This window comes from Betta splendens, chromosome 13 (genome assembly GCF_900634795.4).
Source record: "Betta splendens chromosome 13, fBetSpl5.4, whole genome shotgun sequence".
NCBI classification, from domain to species: Eukaryota; Metazoa; Chordata; class Actinopteri; order Anabantiformes; family Osphronemidae; genus Betta; species Betta splendens.
The window spans coordinates 8,472,166-8,482,395 of NC_040893.2; the positions used below are offsets into that span (position 1 = coordinate 8,472,166).

General features: G+C 48.3%; 1 protein-coding gene across 1 annotated transcript in view; it reads right to left on the bottom strand.

The window, feature by feature from the left end:
* The window catches only part of dock10 (dedicator of cytokinesis 10), a 37,243-nt gene extending 30,662 nt beyond the window's left edge, over positions 1–6,581 (bottom strand). The window contains exon 1 of the mRNA XM_055513972.1: positions 6,314–6,581. Coding sequence (XP_055369947.1) covers positions 6,314–6,418 — 105 coding nt within the window. The 5' untranslated portion in view covers positions 6,419–6,581. The remainder of the gene's footprint in view (positions 1–6,313) is intronic.
* Positions 6,582–10,230: the final 3,649 nt, after the last annotated feature.

Below are 10,230 nucleotides of genomic sequence, written 5' to 3' on the forward strand. Positions count from 1 at the left end.
ACCTACACAAAGCCTACAGGCAACCTCTGTGTAACCTCTGGACCAGCGCTGAGCATCTACCAGACGCCCACTCAGCACTGCTCCCTCTCCCCGAGGTCCTCGCGTAGACGAGGACACAGCTGCTCTGTAGCTTTGTCCTCCCGCGTGTTCACATGCCTTGTCCTCCCTTACCTTTCTCCCCCCTTCCCCAAGTTGTCCCCCCCCCCCCCCCCCCCCCCCCCCCCCCAAAGAATGAAAAATCCCCCTCTCTGCCCCACGGTGTTTTCCCTCTTTATGTCTTTTGCAGATTCCCTTTCAGTTTCTTTGGCTGATGTTTAAGACAGTAAATTTATGTATGTACGCACACACATGCGCACACACACACGCGCACGCACGCACGCACGCGCACGCACGCACACGCACACACACACACACACACACACACACACACACACACACACACACACAGATAAAGAGTCAGACACATGTACAGTGAGTACAGCACAGACTGGCTCTAAATCCAAAGCGCAGGAAATAAAAGTGAAATCCTGCAAAATCTCCTGCTTCAACACAAGCACAGCAGACTCAGATAATGCATGTGTGTATTGATTCATCACCTTTGCTGCCTTCAAGAGTGCGGAGCAATTTGACTCTGGGCTAGTTTCCTATGGGACACATCAGTGAGACAGGCTGCAGGAATATCAACGAACGGAGCTGCTTTTTGTGGAGATTTTTCAGAAACCCACTGTAGTTCCAATACAACAGTGCTGTTTAACTGGATGGTAGAATGCCCTGAAAATATTTATCGACTTGCAATGTGGGTAAAATGAGGCAGTAACAGAATATTGCTTCACTTGTGAATTCTACATATCTACCCCTTAAATAAGAAGAAACAGCTCAGTGTGTTGCCTCACGACCTGTAAGTAAAAACTCTCTGCCCTACTTCTAAAATGGGCACTGCAGTGCTGCAGGTATGTAGTTTGTGCACGTGTCTACCTTTATCTGTGTGTGGGTACAGACGTGCACCACTATGTGTCGGCTAGTGGAGCCGCATTCACAGCGGCCGCGTCTTTCTTTCTGCGTTCCAATCTGACCCCGCGGCTAAAAGGGGTCGAACAGAACCGTTGTTGCGACGACCCGTGCACCACGCGTGAACGTGTGCACGCGTGAACGTGTGAGCGCGTGCACGTGTGCGCGCCCCCGACGAGGCGAGGGCAGCAGGGCACGGGGGTCGGACGGTAATGGCGGTAGCGCATTCAGGCCTCCTACTCTGGAATGCAGCGTGAGGGAGAGACACAACACAGCGATTCACTCGCAGAGAGCTGCTGGACTATTCTTAGCCCAGCATGTGAAGTGCCCCCCCCCCCCCTCCCCACCATCCACATGTCCCTCTGGGCCGTGAAAGAGTCTGGACCGACGGGTGGATGGCGATGGCTATTAGGGCACGGGGCTGGACGGCGAAGCTGGAAGGAGAGGGGGCTAAAAGTTGGATGGATGCAGTTGCTGATGTGAAGCCTCCAAAGAGCCCATTGTAAACGTACATTAACACAATGCATGGAGCCCCGGAGACGTCGCTCTCGCTCCTCCACCTTCCATGTGATCTCTCAGAAACACTCCAAACCCACCAACCCTGTCTCTTTATCCTCTTCTCCCACCTCGGCTAGACAGACTTTTGTCCCCTCAGCCAGTTCAATTGGAACTGCATGACATTGCAAAGATACACATATTTCAGGGAGAACAAATCGAATTTCCTGTTCTCACACACAGCGCGCGCGCGGCTGAGATCACTGTGCAGCTTCATGCAGAGTTCAAACAGTGGGGGAATTCAGCAGGAGACACTTTCACTGCTGACAGTGTCAGGCTCAGATGCATCTTCTCTATTCTCTCTGTGCTTCTGTGTCTCTGTCCTTTCTCAATGAGTCATTGAGCGGATGAGGACAGACCCACAATAAAGCCTGGCAGCGCAGGGATCTACTGTCACTTGTCACGTCTGCACCTCAATCATTAACACGTCAAAGACTTGTTCATCTCCTCAAATCCCTTTATTTATGCTGTAGTGTGCATGCACATAATGACACTGGAGGCATTTACTCGTAATGCGAGTGAAAAGTCAAGAAAGTGAAGGCAATCTGGATAAAGTTACAAAAGGCCAAATACAAAAATGCAGAGTAAGCGCTTATAAACGACCTGTCACCCTTGACGAAATGTCACGATCACGCTTCGAGTTGAACCGCAGGGCAGAGAGAAGAAGCAGCTGCACACCGCGATTTCTCAGAAATGCATGACGTCCGTGTGCGTGCATCGGTTCAGGAGGCGACACTTTGACACGTAGCGTATGTGTTAAGCCACTTGGGCTTGAGACGGAGATGAGCACAGTGTGGTCGTCACGTGGTTAGTGCTCCTCCACACAACACGGAACGTTCCTTCTATTAAACTGTATATTTACTGTTTATGAAAAGCCGGAGTGCATGAATAATAAAAGTGCTTTGAAACGCACAGTGACACTTAGTCATACACTTACACACACACGTACAGTTACACACGCTGGACTGAGTTTAGAGGAGGACACGTTATCTGCTGCCTCAGCGCAAAACCCCCGAGACGCTGATTCTTTCTCTTTCTCTTCTCACTCGTCCTCCGCTGGATTTCCCCTCTTTCGATGATGAGACTCTGACTCAATTAGAAGACGGATTCAGGCTCCAGCGTCGCTCCTGGTCCTGCGCCACCTTGGCCTGCTCGTACAGTGTTTAATGCAATTAATGCACGCAACAGAAAAGCCTTGAAAGGGGCCGACGGAGAAACAAAAGACGTAGGAAGCAACAGAAACGGCATTTAGGATTTTAGCTACGAGAAATGCAACATGAAATACAGATGAGAGCGCAGCACCGACAGACGACGGATGAGACGGAATGAGATAAACTTAAAGAGGAACAAGCAAAGATATGCGAGGAGTGCTTCCTGTTAGAATTCCATCCTAATTGACCTTTCTCTGTTGCCATGGAAACAGAAACACGGCTGCGGGACACTAATTACGGCTAATCTAAGCGGTCTCTCGTCTGGGACAATTGATTTTCAGCATTGTGGGCCTGACTAACGTGCGTGAGACGGACATATTAGCTGCCAGACGCCGATTAATGCGTCACCGAGCCGCGGTCGGATCAAGATGACACGATGCCGACGCTGATCTGGAAGCAGCCGGGGAGCGGCGTACGCGCGAGTGGGTTCCTGTGCAGCTCGAACGGGTAGCGGTCCGATCGACCACAAGTGCCACACAGATAATGCTTCAGCACCAAAAGCCCCCGGCGGCGGAGGGGGGTGGGAGGGGCGCGTCTACCCAGAATGCCCCTCACCAGGAAGCGGGTGTGACACCACGTCTGACACACATTCTGGGTCCAGACTCACAGCTGTGCTCTTTTACCAAATGTGACACGGACCTTCTGACTAACGCTCTAATAAACGTGAATCTGCTGCCAAACTCGTGACTGCTCCCGAAAGGTGAAGTGAAACGTGCGCCGAGGCGAAGTGTGAAGTGGACGTGGAAACGATCAGACGCTGCACCAGAGCTGAACACAGACAATAAAACGATGGAGGACGACGACTGGACTGTTGTAATGAGTAACATACACAGGATTATACAGCACAGGTGATGCTTTTCATCACAGATGAGACTAACTGGGTGTTTGAAACTAAGGTATCAAATAAATGGTGAAAATCTAAACACCCTCCTGTTCAAAGACTCTTAGTCTAAACACTGTGCTGGTCTCTGCATCAGCGTGGCAGTACTGTGTGTGTGTAGCGTGCAGCTGGGCTACGTTGGTAAAAGACCACAGAAACCACATGATTTGTTATATTTGCGCCCATTAACTTTGGCCTTGTTTCTTTCTCATCACTGGCGTCTGGTTTGTCGTGTACTGGATGATTTTCTACCTTCTGTTCGTAAACCAGCACAGCGACAGACTGGTTTTACCTTCAGCTACCCACTGAGACATTTATATCTTAGTCCCTTAAAGAAAACATGGGCAGATGTTGTCGTGTGTGAAAAGTACACCTCATAATATTATATAATTAAAGGGCATCACACACTGCTTAGTAGAAGCAGTGTATTGTTATGGAAAAGGACTGCTTCAAAACAGCCGCTATGTGATCGGGGGTGAAGCTGGTGGGGCCAGAAGGGCACAGACGATGCCAGGACCATAGAGCGGCAGGATGTGCCAAGGCAGAAACTGGACGACGGTGACCTGACGCTGGGTCCCCGTGTGGAAAGGCACCGCCATGCATGCTGGGACGCGAGGGTGGGCGAACCGGACCCGGGCTGCTGGCTGTGTGGTCCTCAGGGCACGGATGGAGATGTGGCTCACCCCAGCAGGGGCCCGAGTGCACGAACACACACACACACACACACACACACACACACACACACACACACACACACACACACACACACACACACACACACACACACACACACACCTAGGGAGCACACAGGAAGCGACTCGTGTGCAGAGAAAATACTGAAGGCACGGATGGATGGGATAAGGCCAGAGGAGGGCGGTGACGCTGAGTGAATGAGGGAGAGCAGCTACTATGAAGAGAGGCTCACGCTTCATCGGCTGCTGCGCCACAGGGTCCGATTCTGCTGACCTGGTTTCTTTGACCAGCAAAGGCCGTGCATTGACACACTCACAAGCCGTCTGGACATATAGATAAAGCAGCCAAATCCACTGGTTTTACTGCTTTATCCCCTCGTTTCTACTTCCTGCATCTGCAGACAGACGTGTCCTCAGAAACATCCAGCACAGAATGACAAAAGGCAAAGACAGAAATCCAGCGATTCCACAGATCCACGCTTGGGTTGAGAGTTTAGAGCCGAGGTTTGCTCCAGGTGCCTTGATGCGACAGCCACACACACACAGAGGGAAGTGCCCGGTCCTCGAACCGCGTGTGGAAGAAGAGGAATCATCAGATTGAACTGAACTGTGGTTTTGAAAACCGTCTGCAGCGCCACTACTTTGTATGAAACTCCAAAAGAGCCCAGATGAGGTGGGATGTTTGCGACAGAACCGTGTGATGCGAGGGATGTCTGCTTTTGGTTTCTACTCTCACACTGGGTTCCTGAAAACTGAAATCTGTAGAAGAAGAAGATCCGCTTATTAAAGGTTTAACCATTGAGGTCCCAGTGAGTCCTGGAGATGCACTGGAGTGCGATATATGAAGAGATGGTCCTAATGTTTTGGCCCCTTCATTTATTTCATCGTCATAAATACAGACACCCAGTAACTGAGGCCCGGTTGCATTTCTGAAGCTCTAGTTCTCTATACACTGTTCTGTTCATCTGTCACTAACATCTGGCTGCTCATGGAACATCACTGTTCCCCGTTCTATTCAGTTCTTTTCCCATTTGAATCCCTTCAATGCATCATGGACGAGACACTGTGACTAATATCATATTCCGCCTCTTTATCCCAATCAATTCTCTCCGGGGCCTGTTCTGCGTCTGTCCCACTGACACACTAACACCAACACCAGAGTGAAGGCGGGGAGACTTCGAGTGGAGTGATCTTTCTCCATCACCAAACGAAGCCCCGCACACGCACACGCACGCACGACTCGTCCTCTTTGTGCATTGGGAGCCTGCCTTTATATTCCACGGACTCCCCTCCTCCCTGTGGTGTCACTCGGCCCTCACGCTACACGGCGTGACACACCCACTGAAGCACCCTTCTCCCCAAAATAGCCTCATAATGTAATTAGTCGTAAATCAGACAGCCCGCGCAATTAATCTCCGTCTTTCCTTCATTTCTCGGCGGCTCCCTCCATTTTCCCTGGCGTTTCCACGCACCGCTGGCCAGATGCAAACCGCTGCCTGTCTCATGCCGCAAAACACTCTCCTACTACCTTTTTTTTTTTACTGCATTTCATTCACCGGTGCGAGCAGCACCGAAAACTCCAACCCACGCGGGACACACACACAATCACAGCCGCACACTCAGCCACTACGCCGGTTCTGCCCAACGCCTAGTGCGAGCAAATGCGGCGAGCGGCGCGAGCGCTGTCCGTTTCATTGTAGACCCCCCTCCGCAAGATCAATAGCGGCTCCGCGGCATTGCTGCACTGAGCCGCCCGCGCGCGCACAGAAAGACGCGAGGCGAACGTCAATGTCGGCTCCGCTACGTCCGCGGCGCAGGCACCGCCAGCTGCTCCGGCACGCGGGATTCCGTCCGTAAATCTTCAGGGCAGCGCGCGCGCGCGCGTCGGGCCCACAGGTGGCGATGCGTTTTCTTCCTCGCTCTCCTCCGCTGCCACCATGTTTTACGCTCGTGACGGCTCTACTCACCACTGCGGCGTGTCTGACCGCGTTGCACGCCGTCTGCCGGATCTCCGCCGCGCTCCCCGGTTTGAGCAGGTTCTTGGTGAATCTCCGGGTCGACTCGGCTGCCATCTCCTCATCGGAGCCGTCGCTGTTCGGCGCGGTGGTTTCCAGACGCAGTCGGAGCTGGTGCCTCGCTCCGGAGAAGAGCCGACCGAGTGTTTACACACACAGACACTCTCTCTCACACACACTCACACGCGCTCGTGCACGCACGCGCTTCACACACTGGAGAGTAGCGTATGCGTTTTTGCTGAGGCTGGACGCAGTGACAACACCACTTCCGGTTAGTGCTTTCGAACTAAAATGCTTTTTGCGCACCGTCGTGTAACGCGTCATTGAGTTAGGGGGGTGCTCTTATTTTGAAGGCCCAAAACACAAACGCCTCCTCGTCTTAGGTGAACTTAACAAGCCATAGTAAGATGATGATCACAGTGCTGCGTGTGTATTTCACATTCCAAAAGGCTAATTTTACATGCTTTCGAGATTTCCTGCAAATGCTTTTTTATCAGCAGTGTAGAAATCATTTTAACATTAATCAGCGGGGCGTCGAGCTGTTCTAAATTGGATGCGTCCAGGGTTTTTCAGACTGTAGCCTATACTGTATACATGATGCATCTCAAGGGGACCTCTGAAATGTCAGGCACTCATCATCAATCCAGTCACGACCACGGAGGGATGGAGCCGCATTTACAGTAGTGGTTCGATTTGGCGAAATAGGCCAACGGCGACGCACGGCGGCAGGAAATAGCAAAGACATTTGGAAACATCTGCTCCAATCTTTCTACTGTATAAACCCGCTAGACTTTATTGCGCCGTGTAACGGCATTTATACGTTAAACATGTTAGTTAGTCTAGAAAAACAAATAAATGAAAGAACCACATTAAAAAAAATCAGTGTATTGTAACAATGTATTTTTTCAAATAAATTAAAAAAGTACACTATATTTTTCTGTTGTGGACGTGCGCATGCGCAGTACGAACTGCGGTGCCCACATGTTTTCCTGTTTTTAGGATTGTCTGATGGAGCCTGCACAGTCAATGGAAACAGACTGGACTAAAAGCAAATTGAATAATATAACAATTGAAACCTTGTTGTAAGCTACAGATTTATCTGTGTTGTTGTTGTTTTCTGTAAATATCTACTTCCAAAACTTGTTAACAAACGCGTTTTATGTACTGAAATGTATACAGTTATGATGACACCTATGATGAAATGTGAGAAACATAAATTCTCATTAGTCACTGAATGAGATAGACGTCCCCTTTTTCTAAATGACGCTTTGACCTGACAGGTTTGACGTCCTGCAGCGACATCTAGCGTTGACGGTCTAGAAGCGTAAATTGAATACCTGAATATCCTATTTGTCAATCAATACGACGCAAATACCAGAGGTCGATATAAAAGCAAGGTCTGGTGCCAGAGGGACTGTGAGCCACGTGTGTTGATTCTTCCATCAAGGAGGATGTCGTTTTAATCTGGAACCATAATCCTGGTTCATTTGTGGCTTTGTGGCCCAGTCGGTAAATACATTGCTACATGTTACTTTCTCCAGACTGCCCATCTTGACAATAATATCAAGTCATATCCTACAGTAAGTAAGTAATTCGTGCTTTTGTTTTGTTTTTGTCACTTCCTGTTTTCTTTTCTGCTGCATGAATGACATTAATGATCAATTCCACCGGTGATTCTGTGGCATTTAAGGACCTCGTTGACGCCACAGTTCCAATTCTTCAGCTTTTATCACAACATCCACATCATGTAAGTTTATGTGTGATATTTCCTCTGTATATTTATTGCCTTACTATGCGTTTAGTACCATACAGTAGTGCTCTGGTCCGTCTCCATGTCCCCGTGTTTTGGTTGGTATTTACCTGTTTATCGTGATTTAGCTCAGCGACTGTTAGTGATCATATGGACCAGCATCTGTCACTGTAATGTAGACGGAGCGTTGACATTCATGTTGTATCTTTCTGTGCAGTGGATGTGCTGCAACAAATGATCCTTGGCCTTTATGACACGCTTTGATGTTATAAATCCTAGTTTGTCCAAACCTTTGTCTTTGCCGTTAAGTTTCCTGTTGACCTCACCTAGTGGTAGAGGTGGTACCAACAAGCCAGGATGCATTACTTGTGATGGAATAGAGCCCATGCTATAGCCTGCTGTGATGCTTAGAATAGAATTGGTTCTAAACCAGTAATCAATATTCAAGACAGCTACTAAAACTAGAAAAGTTTTAATTTAAAGTTTTAGTTTAAACAATAGATGAGTAAAATTTAATAGCAGAATAATAGTAGAATATAGAAGAAGCAGTTTCACTTTGCAAGTAACTTAAATCAATACCTGAATAAGTGATAATCTAGTGAGTTTTCTACTGAAATATAAATGTAATCTTAAACATGCATACAGTTTATTTGACCTTGTGCACATTTACTTTCATAGTAAAATGGTGTTGATCCTAATAAGCTCAGTTGAACACTTGAGCAGGCTGTCATGACGATTTCTTCATGAAACTTCTTCAGGCAGAAACAAAATCAGTGTAATAAAATAATACAATCATGATTGTACAAAGGAAAAACTAACATTACAGATAAAAAAGTCAGCTACAAAGTGAACTTAAGTGAACTTAACTTTACTGAATGATGCACTAGCCTTTACCGTGTGTGTGTGTGTGTGTGTGTGTGTGTGTGTGTGTGTGTGTGTGTGTGTGTGTGTTTTTTGTGTGTGTGTGTGTTAGAGGAGTGTCTGGTGCCTGGGGTGAAATCAGCCAGATAAAAGGCAGTGATGAGGTCTGGATCCTCAGCATCCTGACAGCTGTAGATTAAATTAAAGAACTTCTGACAAATCAAACAGAAATCTCTCCCTCTCTTTCTTTCCATTGCTTTCTCTCCCTCTTCACCCCCAGAGCTCTCATCAGGCGGGCCGGGTGCGGAACTTGAAACAAAATGGATTTTATCTTTAAGGGTTTGGGCAGCCTTTGAAACAGCACCAGCTGCTGGGCCTGCGTGTCTCTCTTTCTTTTTCTTTTGGACTCGTTTGCCTGCCCCCCCCCCACACACACGTACTTCAACAAACTTGAGCCATATTGTGACAGATAAAGGTAGAACATCACCACTTCAAACCCCGACAGTAATTGAGAGATGAAACGGGCACATTTTCCAGGTTCTGAGAGCTCCGCTCCGAACGGCACATCAAACACTCCCACTTGGGATTCCAGGGAATGGCATAGAGCGGCGCTGCACTCCCACCGGATCTGAATGGCGGCCTAATAAGTTGTTAGTAGTTTCTAATGTGGTCTATTGGCAGTTAAACCCACTCTGATATAAAATACAAGTCAAATGGGCCCACTGCTGATCCTAGTCAAGCTCTCGCATACGCAGACTTTCAGAAGCCGCTGCCGCTAGGAATTGAAATGGTGCCACCTTTAATGTGTCACTCTGACCTTACATCCATCATGGAAGATGCACTCCACAAAGCAGCTGACGCAACCATGGAACTGTTTTATAGATTTTCCAGTGAGTGGAATTATTTTGATATTAGTTGAGATTTATTCAACCATATGTAGGTCACAGTAGCGGATTCTATAGTCCGGCTGAGGCAACGGAATCAGTCCAGTTACTCACCGATACAGTAGCTGTGGTCGAAGGCTTCAGAAGTTGGACGTGGGCAGAAAAATAAGCAGAGTTTGTTGAATCCTTTGTCAACTTCAGTTGATGTTGAGGTTTTGTTCCGCTATGATGCCCCTGAGGGTTAATACTGAAGGGCTTTTAATAGTCTGACAAGATTTTCTTCTCAAATATTTTCTTTGATTTCTTTAATGACAGACGCAAGAGTCGACTCGTGTAGGCCTCCGAAAAAATAGCCGAAGGCGAACGGAAATCTT